The following is a 21,817-nucleotide window of genomic DNA, read 5'->3' on the forward strand; positions in this document are numbered from 1 at the left end:
TTTTGCCGAGGCACATGGCTACGGCGACGCGCGCGCATACCAGAAACTGGAGACTTTTTTGGGGGGGGGGGGGCCTTAGTGCCCAAATCTGCTGGCTCATTTATTTGCTTAAACTGTTTCCATTCCATTGTTGTAGATGTGTCTTTCTCCCACTTCCAAAGATGTCATGGTACAGTGAGAATAAAACCTGAGAAACAAGACGGCTTGATTTGAGGTCTTGGACTTTTGATTGATGCTAAAAATGTCCAAGTATTAGTGTAAAAAGGCCCATTGCCAAGTCCTGCACAAAATAGTCAGGTTTTTTTGGTATCAGAAAATTTTGGGACGTGGTAACTTCTCCTTCCACCCTTTCCCACAACTGTACCCTTCACCTTGCCCCTTTGAATGTGTTTTTATTTACACGCCATTGGTGCTGTGACTACTTGGAACAGCTTGTAGGTCTGGTTCATGGCTAGCTCGCTGCCGCAGACCTGACTCTGGCCGGCCATATCCATGTTGTAGCTCAGGTTCTCCACGGGACCGCTTAGCACCAAGAGGAATCCGTAGGCCATTAGGATTGTCCTGCCCTTCCCTGCAGTGTGTGGTACAGAAAAGAAAGTCTCAAAAAGTACCTCTTCTGATTGATGTTTGCCACACAGACAAGCCTGCGTAACAAGTGTGAGTGCTGAATAAACTCTGGCCGTCTTGCTTCTTGCATGAAAGTCTTGCATGAAACTCAAAATGATCCCTGCCAGAGCTGAATAATGCAACGCCGAAAAATTCGACGCTGATGGCACGAATGGAACACCGAACATCATACTTTTGGTCAATTTTCTGGGGACAGACAGACAGACAGACATATACCATCCAACCGACCACCAAGTGACATGTATAGAAGCTCCTGCCAGAGCTTAAAAAGTAAAGTCTCTAGTCCTTGGCATGAAACAACTGAGAATGATAGCTAATAGTGGTATACCTATTTTTGCTCCTGGGTGGAGAAACAAGTGGGGGGGGGGGCGTGGACTCCCCAAGGACACACAAGGCCGGATCCAGTGGGGCCAAAGGGGGCCATGCCCCATCCCCCCCCCCCCAAAAAAAAAACCACGAAACCAATTTTGTTTTTATGTGACGTCGCAATAAAGGAAGACAATGAGTACACCAATATCTTTTCCTCAAAAAACATTGGCTAAAGTGGTCAGAAATTGCCTCAGATCGCACCACAGAGCATCTAGAATCCTAATTTTTTGGGGGGCCCTTAAGGGGGCCCCGAACCCCACGCCATAATTTTTTTGACCCACATTTTGGGTGACCAAATTTTTTTTGGGCCAATCCAAAATTGTGTTCTGGATCCGCCCTTGAGGACACCATAGATTCCTGATGGTGAGTCACAAACCCCGGCCACTAGGCCACACTTCCCCTGGCCCCACGCAGACAAAACCATCATGAATCAAATTCTTTTTTAGTAAACTCGTGTATCTTTACATTTTTGGAGGATTTCAGATTTTTTCAGAGTGAGATGGCAAGTTTGCGGGGTTTGAAGTATGGGATTGGCTGATGTATACAGAGGCAAAATGCCTGCGAGAAGAAATTTGGGAGAATTGCAATATTGTCCTGGTGCTTTTGAGGAAGGGAAAATTTGGGGATTTTCCATGTTTTGACATGAGTGAGAGAAAAAGGGGATTGTTGGCCACCCCAATCACTAGTTTTGTCATTTTTGCCTTGCCTTTAGAAAGGCCTCTACCTTAACATAAAAAGAGATTGGAACAGACTTAGGGACAGTCGGCCTATCATAAGTAAACTGTATTGGTGGCTTTTATCAAATTATAGGATGACTGAAAGTTAGAGGGAAAGACTTTCAAACAGTTTTTGACCCAGAATCCTTAACCAAATTCGGTCTTGGAAATATGAAATGTTGGAATAAAAAATATTTTCCCTTAAAATAAATATGTCAATTAAGAGCTGAGATAAAAATCACCAAATTTAGATTAAGTAGACCAAATTTCTAATTCTACATGCTACATCATGAATGTATACAAAGCGAGTAAAAAAACGAAACCCAAATGTCAGGCTACATCTTGAAAGTGCTACATGTAGATCTTCAATAAAATAATAGTCCCGACATTTGGGTTTCGTAAGATTTACTCACCCTCTATATATAGAATTTTAAAAAATGGATTTTTTCTTGCACCTGAGAAAAGTCCCGGGATCATGAGCAGCATGACGCAGCGAATCCTGGGGGAGAACGCCATGCCGAAGCAGACGACTGGACCGATTAAAGAGACGCTGAGAGCGGCGTGCTTGGGTTCTTGCCTGAGCGCCAAGATGAAGATAGGGTAGAATATCGCAAGGAACAGCAGACCGCAAAAGAATCCTGCCACATTCTGTAGTTGAAGGGATAATAATTCAATTAGGTCCCTCTATACCTTTTCCGTTCTAAAACAGTTGAATAATTCAAAATGACTTCCTCATACAACTTCAAGAAATTCTTTTTCCGGCCATGTTTTCAAAATGTAACAGTATTTTGTCAAGCAATATTAGGCTTCCTGAACAATTTTTAAAGAAGTAAATGCCGGGTAAATCTGCGGTTATTCTTACTTCACTAAGCATTGTGCCTGAGCTGAGCTAGAACTATGGCCACTTCGAATCCGTGTTTGTTATTTTGGCAGTTACCCCATAATTTCACTCTACACTCAAAACTATGCCTTAAAACGTTACATTCCTGTTGTTTTTCAGGGCCAGCTATTGTGATGATTGAATGGCAATATAGTTTCATCGGGGTTTTTTTCGTAAACGGAAGGTGTCTGAAGATGGTGCCCACAGTATACCTTTGTGATCTGGTTGGCGAATGTCCCAGTCCGGCAGCAGGGGAGGTATCGGCCCAGATAGCGATAGAACTTCCCGACGCAGCGGCACAGAGCAAAGATCGAGAACCGCACACCCTTCCTCGGTTCACGATCGTCTCCAAGGTCATCATCAGACCCCTGTAGTTTTGAAAATGTGTCGCCGGAGTCAAAAATTGCACGTCCGTGCTCTGCTGAATAGTCAAATTCGTGGGACACCCCCCCCCCCCCCCCCCCCCCTTGCAAATTGTGAAAAAAAGTTATTTTTATGAAAACAAAATTTACACCAAAATTAAAAAAAACAATTGCGGGACTCTCTTATGATCTCTCCGTATGTTAACATACATTTCTACACGCTAAAATGAAACTGCATGAATTCCGAGTGCGCATGGACATCGCCAGGATTTTTGGGGGCGGGCAAAACATATTTTTCCCAAAAAATTCCTGTATTTCTCAACATATTCTCAATTTATCGATTTTAGAGGGGGGCAGGGACATTTTGCCCCCACCCCCATCCCTTAAATTTACACCAATATGACTTCGTGCCTCTTTTTTCTTGTTTTCTCCTTTTTTCCCCCATCTTTTCCAGGCCCCCCCCCCCCTTTCAGGACGCCCATGGGTCATTCCATGTCAGACCAACGCACTTTTTTACCTCATGTCTTCCGATTTTGATAAAAATTGCTGTGCTTGTAGGTCCTAATGAGCAATGAATACACACCAATTTTTAGCCCGATCCGACCTATTATGTGGTCAGGGCAGAAGCCACAAAAAAATGGCATTTTTAGAGTAAAATACCACCCTTTTGGTATAAATATGTCAAAACTATGGCAATTTTCATCGAATATATGTGAATTTGGTATTAAAATAATGAGGATTGCATGCTCAAAGCACTATTTTTGTCAAAATTAAATTTTGTGAAAAGTAGGTCACATGACCTTTAATATGCTATCGTGACCTTTGACCCATTTTTTGTAATAATGTATCATTCCGAAAATCAACGAAATAAAAATAACTTGCTAGAGCATGTCTTCCTCTATCAGAATCTACTAAAAATCAGTTGGGGTTTTCAAAATTTACAACTTTATGACTATTTTTGTACAGTTGGTAGGTTACAAATGAGTCAATTTATAGACTTTACATAAGAAATACACCAACACAACTTACTATTCTGTTTCTAAAGTTACTAAAATATATCTTGGTTTGTGAATTTCTCATTCTGAGGGCTGATGAGGTCTAACCAGACTCGTAGTGTAAATTATCAGCAGTGGCGCACCCAGGATTTGGCTTTTGGTGGGGGGGGGGGGGGGGGGGGGGGTCATAAATAATTTTTTGTTCAAATTTCTGTAAAAGATTGGACCAACAAAAACTAGCCTAAAATCAAACAAACAAATTGACAATGTTGGGGTGGGTTCAAGGCCCCCCCCCCCTCCTTGGTGCCACTGATAATTAGTTACCCCACGAGCGCGCTTGGAATATGAAATAATGCAATGCTGCTGTGACCCATATGCCACTCCATGCACTACATAATTCCGTGTTCCACGAGCGCAAGTGGGATTTATAACCAATTTATCTTCAAGTAAACTTGATATCAAATGCGTACACGCGGTGAAGATGTACGTGCATACATGTAGTGTATTGGTCCGTTCTGCAGGAAATAACACAACATATATGTACATGTACATTTTTAATATCTGGGGTGCAATATAGCTGTGCAATATTATATAAAATCACACAGTTGTTGCTATAGATGGACTAATCAGGGTCTAGGATTCAAGTTTGCTTGAAGATAATACTTAATATTACAATCAAAGTTACCTTTACTCATTCATCACTGTGCTTCTTGAACTTTAATGACTCTCACAGACATCGCATTTTGTTCCTTTGAGATGAATTTCACCTGGACGTGAGTCCGCTGTACTGGGTGAAGGCCTGGTTATTGTTAGTGGTTAGCACACTTCTGAGTCCAGATATTCTGATAAGACAGTTTCTTTGGAATCAGAAGGTAGAATTTTGTTTTTCCTGGCTTTGTACGTTATACATAAAAATCTAGATATATTTTAGTAACTTTAGAAACAGAATAGTAAGTTGTGTTGGTGTATTTCTTATGTAAAGTCTATAAATTGACTCATTTGTAACCTACCAACTGTACAAAAATAGTCATAAAGTTGTAAATTTTGAAGACCCCAACTGATTTTTAGTAGATTCTGATAGAGGAAGACATGCTCTAGCAAGTTATTTTTATTTCGTTGATTTTCGGAATGATACATTATTACAAAAAATGGGTCAAAGGTCACGATAGCATATTAAAGGTCATGTGACCTACTTTTCACAAAATTTAATTTTGACAAAAATAGTGCTTTGAGCATGCAATCCTCATTATTTTAATACCAAATTCACATATATTCGATGAAAATTGCCATAGTTTTGACATATTTATACCAAAAGGGTGGTATTTTACTCTAAAAATGCCATTTTTTTTGTGGCTTCTGCCCTGACCACGTGGTAGGTCGGATCGGGCTAAAAATTGGTGTGTATTCATTGCTCATTAGGACCTACAAGCACAGCAATTTTTATTAAAATCGGAAGACATGAGGTAAAAAAGTGCGTTGGTCTGACATGGAATGACCCCCATGCGAGTGAGACCTATATAAATCAACTGTTGGAAGTAATAATTGGCATGGCATGAACGGCGATTGTGTATGTGTACGGTCCCCCCCCCCCCTCCTGTAATATCCTTATGGTGTTTTTAGCATTCCAAAATAGCTTTTGCAACCTAGGTACACTCTTCTAAAACGACACCGTTCTGCACAAAACCAGCCTGCAAAACCGGGCGTGCTGGCCCTCACATTCTTGTACACGCAACACTTTCGACAGTTTAGGCCTAAACGTTGCCAAGGCTTGAGATAAGCAAGTTTTGGGCCTAAGAGCCTTTCCATTATTTGAGTCGGCAGGTCATTACAGAATTAGATAAGCATAAGCAAATATTCATCTTTTATAGTGTTGTTCGGGCCCGTTTCTGTATATTCGTTCTACTTTTAGGATCGCATTCAAACCCATTGCTGCGTTGACTGCCAGATGCGAAAAACCACAACCAAAAAACATTTATGGATAAGTGGAAAGGTAGCCCAGGTTGGACGACGTCTTCGTTGCATAAAATGGGAACTGTCTCAATAAATACTATCACCTGACTATGGGCGTCTTTGGATATACAGTACTGGTAGGCCTGATACAAATTGTGTGTGTTCGTTCGTTGCTGCTCGCAAGCGTGAAGTGCTCTACCTTCAATCCGAACACAATGAGTGACTCCCTGTTTAAATGACCCGCCCTGAACGCGTAATTTTTTTTCCTAGGAGGGTTAGGGACAATGTCATGAATAATTCAGTTTTTCCTTTGAATCATTGCAAGACTTAGGTTCTCATTCTATTTTCCCCTTAATTTAAAATTATCTCAGTGATAAATTTGGAGAAGAAAAATAGCTGATGAAAATGAGCAGCGACGACGTGGATTCGAACCAGGGATCTTTGTATCCATAGCTCATCTCGCTATCCACTAGGCTACTGTGTGGTAGCTCGACGACAACCGTTCTTTAAAATGGTTTAATGTATTGTAACTAGTTGAGTAACTAACAACAGTGCTGTTGATGTCATTGTCCGTTCTCATGGATAAACATGAATTATTCATGACATTGCCCCTAACCCTCCTAGGAATAAAAATTACGCGCCCTGAACCACTTAACCTCGCATCGTTTACATAGGCCCTTTACCAATGCTAAAGTAGATATTCTGATTCGTCCCGGTACTCAACCGAATAAATCAACATTTTATAACGACCCTATGTATATTTTTTGCAATTTTGAACAGTATCTTTCGGTAGAAAATGCGAATTTGTAATCGAAAAAAAAAATACGCCATAGGCCCCTATCAGTTCAAATCAAGTCGTATGTGAATCAACGCGATTTCACATCATCATGCATCGCGCGGTGATCGCAATATGTGGTGCACGTTGCGTGTTGTCGTCTTCATTGTCGTTTTACCCCAAAATTTGAAACATTAAAACCCTTCCCTCTATCTACGAAACTCCAGGTGGTTTTTAACTATTGTTGAGAGAGTCCAGTAAGCCCAAAACAGTTTGCAAGGCATTCGGTTTAATTTTGGAGTTCAGAATGTCAAATTTTGCCCTATGATGGACCTAGCCTACAAAAAGCAAAAGAGTGTTTCGTCCAGAGATTTTCTTTAAATTAAAATATATAGGCCTAGTTCAACATACCTGTCCACCAGATTTGAAGAGTCCGGGGCCTAACTTGGGTCCTTTCATTTGGTCCATCATCATACCTTTCATGTCATCCATGTCAATATCCATGTCGCCAATTCCAAGCTCGTCTCTAATGTCCATCTTAACTGGTCCCATAAACCTCGGCTTTTTCTTTTTTTTCTTTTTCTTTTTCTTTCCGGCCTTCTTTTCCCTCCGCTTGTCCATGGATTCCTGCATCCTCTCCTGTAGTTTCTCCTGCGCTTTGTCCTCTACTTTTTGTTGGACTTTCTTCTGAACCTTTTTCTTCACTTGCTTTTTCATCTGTTTCTTGGCCACTTGCTTGCCGGCCTGTTTGGCCGCCATTTTGCCCGCCACTCTGCCAGCGATCATCGCCATCTTAGTAACTATTTTTCGGTCTGACAGAAAACAATCAGAAATTGTGCGAAACGCTGCGGAAACAAACGACAGCTTTATCTGTTGGCCAACTGCGAAATTGAATGAAGTACGCGACACTGCTGATCAATACTGTGATAGCTTGGCGCAAGTCATGCAAGTGATCTTTTTTTGGAGCAAACGTGCAATGTCGATTTAAATTTGATGAACGCGTTTAGTTCGATCATCGTCCACATCACAGAATAAAATCTATGCGTCTGCGCCGCGCGCACATGGTCTATCTCTATCATGGTCTATCTGCGTCGCGTGTGAAGCAAACGCGAGCGTCTCCGTGCCGTACATGCATGTTAAAGCTACATACAGTCCATCATTTTTGCAGCTTTCCAAAAAGTAACTGACGTAATTATTGTTGAATACTTGGTTTAAAGATAGTAATGGGACTAAACTCCCTGTGATATTATTCTTTCTGGCAAGCTGTCCGAAGTTTTGAAGAAATCAATGAAAGAAGGCCTTTCCAACACATCGTTGGAAATTTCCGTTTAGATCGAACAAAATAGCAGTTCCCATTTGCCGCTAGTATTATACAAATACTGAATGTTTGTGAGTGCAATGGTAAGAATAATTTCATTCGGTGACAGATGAAATGTTCCATTCCACGAGGCGAAGCCGAGTGGAATGGAACATTTCATCTGTCACCGAATGAAATTATTCTTTCCATTGCACGAACGTGAAACATTCATTATTTGTTTTATATAACACCTGAATAAATCCTTGTCATCTGATTGGTTGACTTTTAATAGCCAATTTATTCAGGTTAAAAACTGTTTAAAAGTTCGACAAGTTCATCATATTTATATTAATGCAAACTGTTCAACAGGTTGAGAATCATTGATCTCCATATATGGAGATCAATGTTGAGAATTCAATTTATCTCGATTTAAAACAGCGCCACCATCAGCAGCAGTGACACAGTGCAATGGAAGTTCTATCTACAGTGCATAACTTCCATTGCACTGTGCGCTGCGCGCCACGCGCGCGCCGTGCGTTGGTACGAATAATTCAATGACGTGATTGGTAAGGAGGGGGAAGCGCCCCCCCCCCGGCCCCCGACGCCCATGATGAAGACTGGAGTGGACGTTTGTCGTCGTTTCCTCCATCTGTTCCTTGCTCTTTGTTTCCTCTAGCTCCATGCTCTAATGGTATTGACAAAGGAAACACAATTTGGAAAATATTTCATGAAAGAAGTTTTTGTTGTAGGCCCCCTATCATTTTGTTCCCCAAATGTGCTATTCCGAAACTCTGGTGGCGCTGTTAAAATTACGCATTCTGTCGGCCCTGCCTGCAGGGTGCACTGAACTAATTCAAGTGAGAATTTCTACGCGAGCTCATTAGCATAAAACTCCCCCCCCCCCACACAATATCTTTTGAAAACGGAGACCGTTTGGCTTTAAAAACGGTGGAATTGGGTACATATACCCAAGGATCAACTCCCTGGTTTTTGGGCTTCCATCTGAGGGCAGGCTTGATAAAATCACGGATGAAAAATGGGTCCTATTTGCCTGTGAAAGTGGAAGGATGCCACTTGTAAAATGGCTACATGCAGGCTTGGGAACTATCACTTTTCGGGAGGTGATTTTGTTTTGGTGTGAATATTAAAAATTTAATTGGCTAGTCTACCCAAAATTGAAAAGAAATAAAAAGATGAAGGACAAGACAATAATTTAATTTTTGTTTGAGAGAAACCCCAGTGATGTCGGCTTGCATGTTATTTGGCCCTGAACTTTGTTAATTTGACATTGTTTTCAAAGCACCCTTAGAGCGTGTACACACACACACTGCACAAAAAACTACTAGCCGCATGATTATGCTGACAGGTTTTATTTACGTCACTATTTTATTTTACGATCAGCTGATGCGAGGTCACGCCATTAATATCGGGGTCACACAGATACGGTATTCGTCATCAACATCATTTGCATTGAATGAACGGACAAGCACAAAAATAACCGCATGCGCACTTGTAAACTGTGCATGTGCAAAACGCATGTCGCAGTGGCCGGTACGGTGGACAACAAAGTGTTTGATCATTTACCCAGCCGATTTTGTCTCTTAATCTGGTTATTTACTGCTAACTGGCGTAGCTGTCATTGTAAGCTAGCATTATAAGCCTCTTGACATAACGGTGAACAAATTATTACTTCGGATAATGCGGAAATGTCGGCATGTTGCAGAAGCGTAAAACTAACCTAAGTGCAACCGCAAGACCGAGTCATTGTTTTTTTTTTAACGCGAGAAAGACGGTTAATTTGTTCTCGCAATCAAATTCACACACAAACACAAAATCTTGAATCCGTAGTATAAGACGAAAGGAAGCACGAAGAATTTGTTAGTTCCATTTTTGTGTGGATTTGGGGGCAGAATATGCCATTTTCCATGTTCAACCTGACGGCGAACATGGATCTTCAGAGCATCGTTGTGTACCCGGCGTATCACAGACTTGTCACCGTTGTGGTCCCTGATTTGTGGGATTATTACCACGAGGCGCCGACCCAACCTGATGGATTCCTGGGCGACCTGAGGATGTACTGCATGCCCATCTCATGGCAGGAACTGAAGTTGCCTTTCATGCTGGCCGTGGTCTGGACACTTCTGCGAATGCTGATGACAACTCAGGTTTTCAAGGTAAGGAATTAAGCACTGCATTTTTGCAAAGATTGCTTAGTTGGTGAGTGACCCCCTTTCAATGTCCTTCCTATAAAGTTGTTTTTAACGTCAACATGGGCCTCCTACATAATTATAGAATAATGTTGAACTTGGTTATTTGGATCTTCGCTTTGTATCATAAAATAAACTACTAATATTTTTAATTCTAACTCTTTCTAGAAATTGTCTGATCAAAATGTGTCGCTCATAAGTCCGACACCTCATAGGTCCGACGCGACGCCTCATGAAATGATGAAGCCCGGTTCATACTCCACGTGAATGCGAATGCGAAGCAAATTTGAAGTCATGAAACATTCGCTGTGAAATTCGCCCGAGTTGAAATGTGTTCAATTTTTGCGAATTTGCAGTGCGAATACTTGCCGTGACGTCACAAATTCGCGTTCGCTTTCGCTTTCGCGCCGAGTATGAACCGGGCTTAAGTCCAACAAAATCGCACCCCCTAAAGTTTGTACACAACCAAAGAAATCTTCCTGCATGTTGTACTGGACTAGTAATTTTCAATTGTGATTCAATGCAAAATTATAATTCAGTTATTATTTCTGTAAGTTCCTTGCTCTATGATCTGACTGACGTGACACAAATGCTTTGTATGAGATTATTTGGCTGCATCAAATTCAGAGGATTTGATGCATGCTTTTAGTACTCCAACAAATGTGGAGGAAGAGTTAATTTGCACAATCATTTCATAAAAGATAAGGAAAACTTGCAAAATAAAACTATGGTGCAGACAATGAAAAAGTAAATTGTAGCTTATTTGTTTGTTTATTTGTTTGTTTGTTTTTAAGAGGGGGTCAGGGTGTTTTGTTTTGTTTTCATATATATGTTTGTTAAGACTAATTCGTCGAACAAAATTAGAAGAAATCTTTTGAGGTGGAACCACGATCATGCTGCACACGTTCTTAAAAACAAGGCACACGAGCATTTTGTTAACTCTATTGGTGGAAGAAGCACCGAGTGTGGGCTACTACATGTACCTGAGCGTGACTCGCAGAATAAATCAAGGAAAGATTTCCATATAAGAAGTTCACTAATTTTCCTCTGTATTGACTAACAAGCCCCCAGATAGCAATTTCATGTCATCAAAGTCAATTTGAGCAGTGAGAAAATACGAGCATTTTCTTAGAAAACACTTAGAATTTTTCAGTCCACTCTCATAGGGTTTGTACACAGGGTGTTGAGTGAACTTCGTATATATGGAAATCTTTCCAAAAAAAGGTCTCCGGTTTCTAGTATGCAGCTTGCCCCAAAAGTGGTGCGGCGACGCGGCTTTTTTTTTTTTTTTTCTTCAAATGTTGGCTGATGTCTGATGATTGACTGCAAGTGGTTTCCGGCTAAATTTAGTGCAAATTATATGGGAGTCCAGAGAGGCCACATAAAGCTTATACTCGATCGTAACCCCGTCTGAAAACACGTTAAAATTGTGCAGCAGCAGGATTCCAGTCAAACCAGTGAGTTTGGCAGTTTTTAGACATCATCTTACATTGAAAAAAAAACAACGTTTGACTACGTTGATGCACGCATATCAGAAACTGGAGACTTTTTTGGGGGGGCCTAAACAGGAGACTTATTATCTTAGGTGAGATATTTTCATCCAAAAATAAAAATTGAAAATATAAATGCACTTCTTATATGTCAGTAAAACATTCTGCAAAATAAACGCATTGTGATTGCCATAAAACTTGTATGTCCCGCTTCTTAAAATTTCTTTGCCCCTTTTTTTTGTAAATTTGTTGCAAAAGTATTTGCTGTAGTATTCACTAAATAGTTGACCTGTTTAATTCAAACAAATCTGCCTAATTTTTTTTTCAAAATCCCTAAAAGTTCATTGGCACTTCCTGTTTGTGGATTGGAAGTTATGCATTTCAACTGATTATTTGCATCCTGGGTTCAAAGTAGAAGTTCATGTGAAGTTCACGGCAAATCAAGATTGAAAGGCTGCGACCTGCTTGTCATTCATCTCTGCAAACAATTGGGGTGCGTCACTAAAGGACACAAAGTTTCATATAGGCCCTACCCGCATTTTACATCAAATGGTGCCGATTTGGAAATTGATGTTTGCACAGATAAGGTACTACAATAAAAAAGAAAGAAAAGATAATTCGTTCTATTATTTCACATAAACTTGCTGGTTAAGGGATTCGTGAAGGAAATACGTGTATTGCACATTGTACAAATGTATATATGCACAACACATGTATCGTGTCTAATTTGCATTCATGAGGATAATGTATTTAAAAATCTAGTTTTACTAAAATATATCCCTGCAAAGTTGCAAACAGCATATTGAGATGTGCATGTACGTACATTAAAAGTCTTTAATGTCATACTACCGTATGCATGCACATGAACACCTGCAACACACATCACAATTACACTATTTTTGTGTGTGACAATAACAGCTGGTATTGTCAATATTATTAGACTTTGCTTGGTGTCAGTACAAATAGCTGGAGCATAAGAAAATCATGTGAGGCAAACGAAAAGAAATTCTTGTTCATAATAAAATGGCCGAAGTACAAAATGACAAGTGCATGCAGTAGTGATGTAGACATGTACTTACACGTATGTGTGAGTTTTAACCTTTTGAACTTTGACCATCATTCTGGTGAACTTTCTGAAAAACAGTGCCGCAGTGAACATTTTATATCGTTAAGCAAATACAACCTATCTTTATTTACTTGAAAAGTTCGTTACCCGGGTTAAGGCAGGACAGATGACCTTCAATTATTAGACTTGTCTCCAGTCACTGATTGACCAGTATGGACCAGTGTTGTAGGTCTCGAGACCGGTCTCGGTCTCGAGACCGGTCTCGAGACCACTTTTTGCTGGTCTCGGTCTTGGTCTCGGTCTCGGAAGCTGTGGTCTCGGTCTTGGTCTCGGTCTCGGTCCCCTTTGGTCTCGATATTTTGGCTGGTCTCGGATCGAGACCCGCAATATGTAGCTTTTACAGCTCGATCGATTACTTTGTGTTCACTTTGTGATCAAGCTTGTTATATATCGTGGTCGGTTTGGACTCGACTGCACATTCGAATGTCCCCAAAGTACATGTAAAGCTGCTGCAGTACCAGTCACTGAACGATTTGGAACAAGTTCGGCATTTATCTGTTGAGTCGGGCACATAAAGTATAAACTTGTAACAATTTATGCAATAAGGGGCAACCATTTTCGGGTATTTTGTAGTTTAGCCCACCCCTGTTGGCGTAATCACTTGCATTTTGTATTCTGATAATAAACGAGGTGCTTCAAATTAGTTATATTTTCGACCCCACACAATGTTCTCTTTAATTTGGGACAGTATTTTGAAGAAAAAGTAAATTTTTCTACCTGATTTTCTAGCATTGAACTCACACACTCTTACCAGTTACCACTCACTGTTGCCATGAGAGTGTATGATGAGACCCCATTTTCTGGCTGCTCATTTTGAAGTACCCCATTATTCCTCAAAAATTAAAATCCTGTTCAGAAAAAAATTAAAAATCCATATCTGGCACATTCTGGCTATCACCTCGCAACTTGTGGGTCTACATGTACAAGTCCACATTCTATGACAGAAATTTAAAAATTAATTCAACATGTTCTAGCTCCCATTTTTTTTAAAAATCAAGTACACAAGTCTTGTTAGAAGTTAAGTCCTATTTATTTTAGGAAAAAAGAGGCACAATGTAAAATTAAAATTGCATCTTTAAATATCCGTTAGAAGTCATAGCTGAAACCAAGGGGTGACTGTGGAGTTTAGGATCCGAGTTCCTATAACAGATGAAACATCTACCTTTAACTTTTTACTTTTTTCACGATTTGGTGCAGACAACACGTCAAAGCCCATATTTCTTAAGTGTAACTACTTTTTGCTCAAGTAAGGTGTCATGTATCAATTTGTCAACACTGCCACTGGTCAAAATTTTGGTCTGTATTCTTTGTGAATAGAAAGGTTACATTTTTCAACTATAATAACTTCGACTATTGTTATTTATTATCAGCGGTCTCGGTCTTGGTCTTGGTCTCGGACCATATTGGTCTCGGTCTCGGTCTCGGTCCGCCTTGAAGGGGCTGGTCTCGGTCTCGGTCTCGGTCTCGAATCTTCAGGTCTCGGTCTTGGTCTCGGTCTCGGACTATCCGGTCTCGACTACAACACTGGTATGGACTCTGCATATTCCCACACAAGGGGTACAAAACAGAGACACTGTACATGATGTATATTGTAGGGAGTGATTCTCTGACAATTAGGCCCATGAAGTAAATTTTTTTCCAAGGAACACATTTTGTGCAACTTTCTACTCCTCATAAATGTATGAAAACTATTTGACATCCCTTTTTTGGTTAATTTTATTGGAAAGTGAACTTCTTTTTTAACATTTGAAATGTTGCTTTCCCAAGGATAAGTTTTTCTCCTTTTTCAATGAGCCAGGCACTAGGAGCAAGTCTATGCAAGCCTGTGTTTCTACAGATGTGGAAGTCTACTGTATTCAAATGAAGTTCCATGTTTACTAGCAGTCAGAGGTGAACCACGTTTCCATACCATCTGCATTGGCAGACTTGCGGTGGGTCTTTGCTGTGTGGATAAAGAAAAGCGTGCTCAGAATTTGGAAAAAATGGTGAAGGAAAGGCAAAACCTGACAACTTGTACACACTTGAATAATGAATGTTTTATCTTGTTTAAAATTTTTCTTTCTTCATTTTAGAAATATTGAGGGTGGTATTCATTCAGCTCACTCATGAGAGGCAAATAAGGTTTTCAAAATGTGCGCCAGTTCACTATGTAGGGCATACTGTAGTTTAGTGTTGTTTATCGAATGTTACAAATTTACATTAATGCAATCAGTTGTTATACCAATGTGTTTTGTGTTTATTGTGTCTGTGAAAGTCTGTGTTGGACAGTGGTGTAAATCCGTGTCGTCAAAATCCTAAAATTGTATTTATAAATTGTATTTATAAATTGTATTTTTGTAGTAGGGCCACTACATGTATACGTGTTCAAAACCCCTATTACTATTTACATGTAAAGACATCATTGAACATTGCCCTGCAAGACATGTATTGATCGCTATATATTGGAAGCATGCCAAGTATTGATCTCAGAACTTAAGACCCTAAATGCACAGTACAATGCCGCTCAATTTCCCAGGTACTTTAATCTTCAAGTTTCAAATTATAACTCTGCGACTATGATGAGTATGAGCAGCAAGGCTCACGTTGAGGCTGATACATAATGCAGCCCTTCCTTTCATATCCGGTAGGGATGAACGTCTACAGGGACTGACTGCGGAGATCTTTGTCCCTGCAACATGACTGTCCCCACAAAATGGTGTGTGGTCAGTACATTAATGTACAGAACGTGAATGTCATTATGTATGAGTCAGGTGAATGCATACATTTGACAGTCTGGCTACCCTGGAATGTTGACATGCTAAATTATTCAGACAACCTAAGAATAATAAGATGGGGGAGTGTTCGAAAGGAGGAACAATAAGCTGGCGAATCAGACCACTTCTCAGGGCCGTTTAATTTCTTGATCTCTTGTCCTTTATTTGCAGTATGTGTGGACAGTCTGTGTAATGTTCTTTTTTTTCGGGGGGGGGGGAGAGGATTGTAATTTGTTTGTTTGTTTTTTTGTCAGTTGGGGTTGTTGGGATGTTTGTTCGTTTGTTTTTAGGATTTTGTTTGCCTAATGGAGCAAAGTTGTAAAAAAAAGTCATAAATAAATAAATACATTAATTAACCCTAACCCCCTAGGCCCTTGTTGCTTACAACCATCCTCAATCCTCCAAAATCCTCCAAAATTTTCCAAAATTTTGCAACTCCGCCTAAATTTTTCAAAATTGTCAGACAGTCCTGCCTCAAAATGCATTCATCCTCAATCCTCCAAAATCCTCCTCATCCCAAAACTTTGCACTCGTGTTTAAATGAAGGATAACCAACGCCAAATCCTTCAAAATCATCAGACAGTCCTGCCTCAAAATGCATTCATCCTCAATCCTCCAAAATCCTCTTGTGCTTCAATCACCATTCATCCTCAATCCTCCAAAATCCTCATGTGCTTCAATCACCATTCATCCTCAATCCTCCAGAATCCTCATTTGATTCAATCACCATTCATCCTCAATCCTCTAGAATCCTCCAAAACCGCCAGGAGGATTTTGGAGGAGTGAGGTGGGTTAGGGTTAAAAAAAAGTATTTTACAAGAAATAACCACATCAGCAGGATGCAAACAAAAATTGTGTGTGAAGGAAAATGGTTAAGTGATATTCAAGTACATGTACGGTACATTGTACACATATACACTGGACGTTCGATAAATTGTGACTCTTTTCTGTCCCTGTTTCTTTGGTACTTTCAAGCATCATCAAATGATCAAGAATAACTTCAAGCAACATTGTTTTCTTTGTTGGGTACATGTAGCCACCGGAACGGGTAGTTTGCTATCCTTAATCACCCCTGGAGGACGACTGCATCGGGAAAATCATACGTTTACATGTAGATGTAGGATATAACAGGGACGGGGAAAAAATGTGGACCCCAAAGTTACCTACATGTGTAACAGTAACACCTCTGTGAAATTGGCCCCTCTTTTCATATTGTCAATACTATCACCTTTCATGCGTTGAGATTTTTTTACCCATTGCATGATACATGTACATGTACATGTATGTACATGTAGGTGTTATTGTAATTACATGTACATGTATGTCACGGGTCCTTGCTCTATGGTCACATCATGCATGATCAGGCTTCACAGGATCACAGTGGCTATTACTCACTTCCTATGCAGAGGATACAGGAATGACCTCCAAAACAGCCCCCTGATTGCATGTTGAGTGCAGTAATAAGAAAAGGCATGACATGTATACTGTATGTATGTACATGTATACAACATGTGTAAAACACATAAGCCAGCAGTGAAGGTTTTTTTTATCTAAGAATGTACATGTACATAGCATTTTTGTTTCTGCACAAACTGGGCCACTGTATCACCACACATATCCGTGGGCAGTTTTGTGCACATTGTGTGCTGTATTTAATGACAGTTGACCATTAATAGTGCCCCATCACCATCCAAATTTAATTATTGATTTTTCCATGCCCTAACCTTGTACAAATTGAATGGAAGGGATTTTCTGTAAAAGCTCCTTGAGAAGAAAGCCTTTTATTCTCTGCCCACAATACCCAATACGCTATTTTGGACACTCACTGCTAATTAAATTATGGTCTTCACTTCTTTACAAACATGTACTACCTTCACAACAGGGTCTGTAAAATTTTTGCATTATAATGGTCGTTTGTTATATTGAATGTGCATTATAATAGAATTTGAAATTGAATTTGAAATTTCTTGAGCCAAACTAAGGGGATGTTTGTTATAGCCAAATGTCTGTCATACCGGTAGCGGTGTTCATTACATAGAGGCGTTTACTGCACAAAATGCATTAACATGTAGTATTTTAAGAAACGACTTTGACTCTGAGTTTTTTTCTCAAATTAAAGCAGACGTGGATGTAATTATTTTTGTTCAAATCCTGCCTTTAATGCTGTACGCAACAGGCAAACACATTGAGCAAGACAATTTTTCTGTGTTGATGGAATGCGTTCATTGTATTTTATTCATTTCTTTATTGTATTTTATTTACCCGAATAATTACAATGTATTTTAAGTTTTTTTGCGGGGTGGGGGGAGGGGAGGGGGTGATTTGTAGCATGCAAACCAGACACCCATCGGAATGACCTGAAATACTAGTATTTTAACCTTTGGTAGATCAGGTACATTTCTCTCATTAGAAAATCTTTCCTGATTCATGAACATTTTATTATAAAAATATTTTGTGTGTGTACCTTACCTGTACACACACCTCCCCCCCCCCCCCCCCCCCCCCCCCAGTACGTGCATGCGGGCTAGTGCTGTGCATTTTTGAATAATTTAGCTTTTGGTTATTCAAAATTGGATTCAATCGAATATTCAAAACACACCGATCAAGGTTTACACTTGCCGGCCTAAAGTGCACTTGTGCAAGTCGGATATCGTGTCAGGCCGGAAGTGCATGTGTCACCCTGGTAGAAATTTGCATCGATCGGGAATGAAATTAAATGGTCATAATGTGTGTGTACAAGTACAAATGCATGTAGCTTTCTACATTCAGAACATAACTATGTATGTTGACCTATTTGTATTATATTTCAACAAAATTTGTTGGTGAGGTCCATGTTCATGAAACTGACTAGAATGATGCAATCTGAAATATTTGAAAGATGCAAACTTATACGAGTAAAATATACGCATGGGCATTTCTCTTTATTTTTTTGATTATGCAAATTTGAATATGGTATTCGGAGATTCGTTGGATGAGTGAATATTCAGTTATTCAGCATATTCGGCATTGCCCTAATGTAGGCTTGTACAGATGTTCATCAATACAGTATTCTACTTGAACCTGCCTGTACTTTTTCTGTGATTCTATTTTTAGGTGTTATGCAGTGGTGGCGCCAGACTCTACAATTTGGGGGCGGGGGGGGGGGGAGGGGGGCAAGTGAGAGGCAAAGAAATACTGGCTGTGGAAAACTAAAAAAGGGAGGGGGGAGGGAAGGGGGCTGGACATCATTTGACCCTTTGGGGCGATGTTCAAATCCATACATGAACCCGGTATGTATTTATGAATACATACATGTAGGCCTACCAGTAGCTGCATTTTAGTACCCATTTCCAGTTCTCTCCAGTCTTAATTATATACATTCATTGACTTTGAATCTCTTTGCTATTTTCCTTTTCTTTTACTTTAATTCTTTCCTTTTTCCTCTTTTGTTGGATTTTTTTTGGGGGGGGGGGGGGCAAGGAAGACCATTGGGACAATTACTGTAGGGATAAGAATGAAAAAGCACAATATTTGGGTAAATACCTTTATTGTAATTATGACTTTCTGTTAATACAGACAGTAGTAACAAACTTTCTGTCCTTGTTACGCACGTAACATTCTGAGCATGTTATCTTATTAAAATCTGCTTGGAAAGTCTGAAATTCTTGGTGAGCACAATCCTCAACAATGGGGTGGGAATGTATGTAAAAGGAGAAAAGAGGACAAACAACTTGATGTTATTATCCGCCTTCATTTTCCAATCCCAATTATCCCATGTAACACTTTTGTACCCCTAACCATGCCCTAACTTTTCAGTGTGGAATGTCCCAAAAGTTGCGTAGGAGGTACGGTATAAGAATCACAGTCTCAACAGGATGAAAGCCAAATTCAATTTCCAGTTGCACGGAACAAGAAAATCTGTTTTTCTGGCTGCATACACTGGGCATGAGCCACAGTGCCCATAATGTGTGTGTCATGGATGTGGTTGCATGCACAATTTGGCCTCCAGACAAATTGCAATGTAATCAGCGTTGGCTGAAAACACTGGCCCGTGGGCTGAAAACACTGGCCCGTGGGCTGTCCAGCTAGTGATGGAATTACCATGGAGGATTACCATGGAGGGTGCTGTGATTAAAAGGCCTTTCATACTATCCAAAATCTCTGTGGCTGACCTGGGTCTGATGTCCAAACAAAGTTTGAGAACCCCTTTCAGTCACACTAAAAGAAATCCTCACAGTTGCTACATGGGTCCAGTATACTACATACACTGGTAAAATCCCGTAGTGCTAGACAATTTAGTTTTAAGTATTTGAACTTCGATTTGACGTTGAGGTAAAAATCAAGGTACATATTGTAAAAAAAAAATTTATGAATATTATTTATGAATACATCGACACAGTTGTTCGTGGTAGCTGACATTTTTGAAGTTTGACATGTTTAAAAGACTTAAATTAGGGCTATTCTTCTTCACGAAAGCTCACTAAACACTCTTGTTAAGTGGCTGTTCACAAAACTCTGGCATTTGATAAAAGAATAAACCACTCAACTATACAAATAAAGATACAGCAGAACATCACTTTAAAGAAGGTATTGGGGTCCGTAAAAATGTTCCTTATACTAGTGGTCATTCGTTATAGTGATTGTGCGTTATAATAAAATTTACTATTTCGGGAGCCAAAAGGAGGTGTTCGTTATAGCCAGATGTTCATCATAGTACTTAGTGTTCGTTATAGCGGCGTTTCACTGTATATAATGGACCTCTTTCGTCACTTTTTTCAAACATTCTGATTAGTAATATACTAATTTTTGGAAACTTGGTGGAGTGATGGAGTATTTGGCACAGCCCTCACTGCAAGGGTAGAAAATCCATAATCTACATGTACAGCCAACCCTTGCACACTCTGGTGTAAGTGTGAATGGAACGCCTTGCCTCTGTTCCTTGCTCTACCAGGCAAGTCAAAAAGAAAGTGACTGAATTAGAAAAAAGAGCTAAACAATAATTGGTTCACTCCATTTCATAAAAATCGTCGCGTTTTTTACATACTGGCGAACAGGTGGTAGCACCACGCCTTTTCCAATACCAGCAAACAGGTACATGTACAAAATGTATACACAATACGTTTTCGCCAGTATGTAAAATGCGTGGTGCTACCTGTTTGTTCCTCAACAAATCCAATGTACAGTATATAAAAAACGCGACGAAATAACATCTATGGCAATTAGGCATAAAGTACATGTTATTGACTAGTACTGAAAATTTTCACGTAATTTGCATACTTTATTCCCAAGTTATGTCTATTTTAATAAAAAGATCACAAAATTCAGCTGTCCACCACTGATTATTTACCGTTTTACGAACTGATGAATACCCATTAAATACTATGAAATGGACATTTTCCAACCTCCATGGATGAAAGAAAACTTGCAAAGGAAAACATACAAAAATCGCCATTAATACCTTTTCAGAATAAAAAAGGAGTTGACTTGTTCTTTTCATTCAAAACACAAAATCTGACAGTAAAACTAATGTTTCAGTCTTAATGTAAATGATTAAAATCTCCTTTGTATTTGAATGCTTTTGTGTGTAATCTGTAATTCTCACTTTGCTCCATAGCTCCCAATGGCATTCCACGGACAGCTATAAAAATGGGGTCTTTTAGTAATTTAAACATGTTTAATTTCTGATAGTGTGGATCAATTTCAGTAATTTTTTTTCTTTTCAGATGAGTGGAAGAACATGCTCTTTTAAGACATACTTCATTTGTGTATCAAATTTAATTGCTTTTTAACCCTAACCGCCCTGAATCCTCCAAAATCCTTTTTGCAAATTGGAGGAATTTGCAGGATTGAGGTTACATGGCAAAAGTGCGTTGCTGATTTCGGAGTACGCACTGTGTCAAGGTCTTGGGCCGGACCTTGTGTTGTTTATGCTCAGCCGTGCATAAATTTAGGATGTCACTGCCTCTGCCTCAGCCTATTGACAGACATAGCCGGAGGATTTTGCAGGATTCAGGCAGTGGTCATCCCTCCATGGACCATATTCAAGAAATAACGGAGGAATTTGCAGGATTGAGGCTATATGCTATTTTTCCATGAGGCCAATTGGAGGATTTTGCAGGATTGAGGCTACATCCTAGCAAAAAGGCCTAGGGAGTTAGGGTTAAGGGAAAAAATAAGTAATCTGGGTCACTTTCTTTTTGACTCGCCCTGTGTATGGCCTGACTACATGTACATGCAGCATAGATGATAATGTGAAAAAAACATGTAGCATAAACATGGACAGGACATTCC

General features: G+C 39.8%; 2 protein-coding genes across 3 annotated transcripts in view; one reads left to right on the top strand and one right to left on the bottom strand.

The window, feature by feature from the left end:
* Positions 1-7,705, bottom strand: part of LOC119745700 (DC-STAMP domain-containing protein 2-like) — a 22,974-nt gene extending 15,269 nt beyond the window's left edge. Inside the window, exons 1-4 of one of the 2 annotated variants that reach the window (XM_038222239.1) lie at positions 7,086-7,705; positions 2,805-2,960; positions 2,126-2,360; positions 401-571 (exon numbers count right to left, since the gene is read on the bottom strand). In XM_038222239.1, coding sequence (XP_038078167.1) covers positions 401-571; positions 2,126-2,360; positions 2,805-2,960; positions 7,086-7,466 — 943 coding nt within the window. In that variant the 5' untranslated portion in view covers positions 7,467-7,705. The remainder of the gene's footprint in view (positions 1-400; positions 572-2,125; positions 2,361-2,804; positions 2,961-7,085) is intronic. The other variant, XM_038222240.1, reaches the window with a different exon arrangement.
* Positions 7,706-9,434: 1,729 nt separating this feature from the next.
* Positions 9,435-21,817, top strand: part of LOC119744877 (ceramide synthase 1-like) — a 29,360-nt gene continuing 16,977 nt past the window's right edge. Inside the window, exon 1 of the mRNA XM_038221062.1 lies at positions 9,435-10,145. Coding sequence (XP_038076990.1) covers positions 9,885-10,145 — 261 coding nt within the window. The 5' untranslated portion in view covers positions 9,435-9,884. The remainder of the gene's footprint in view (positions 10,146-21,817) is intronic.

Source organism: Patiria miniata, unplaced genomic scaffold (assembly GCF_015706575.1).
Source record: "Patiria miniata isolate m_02_andy unplaced genomic scaffold, ASM1570657v1 HiC_scaffold_7, whole genome shotgun sequence".
Classification (NCBI taxonomy): domain Eukaryota; kingdom Metazoa; phylum Echinodermata; class Asteroidea; order Valvatida; family Asterinidae; genus Patiria; species Patiria miniata.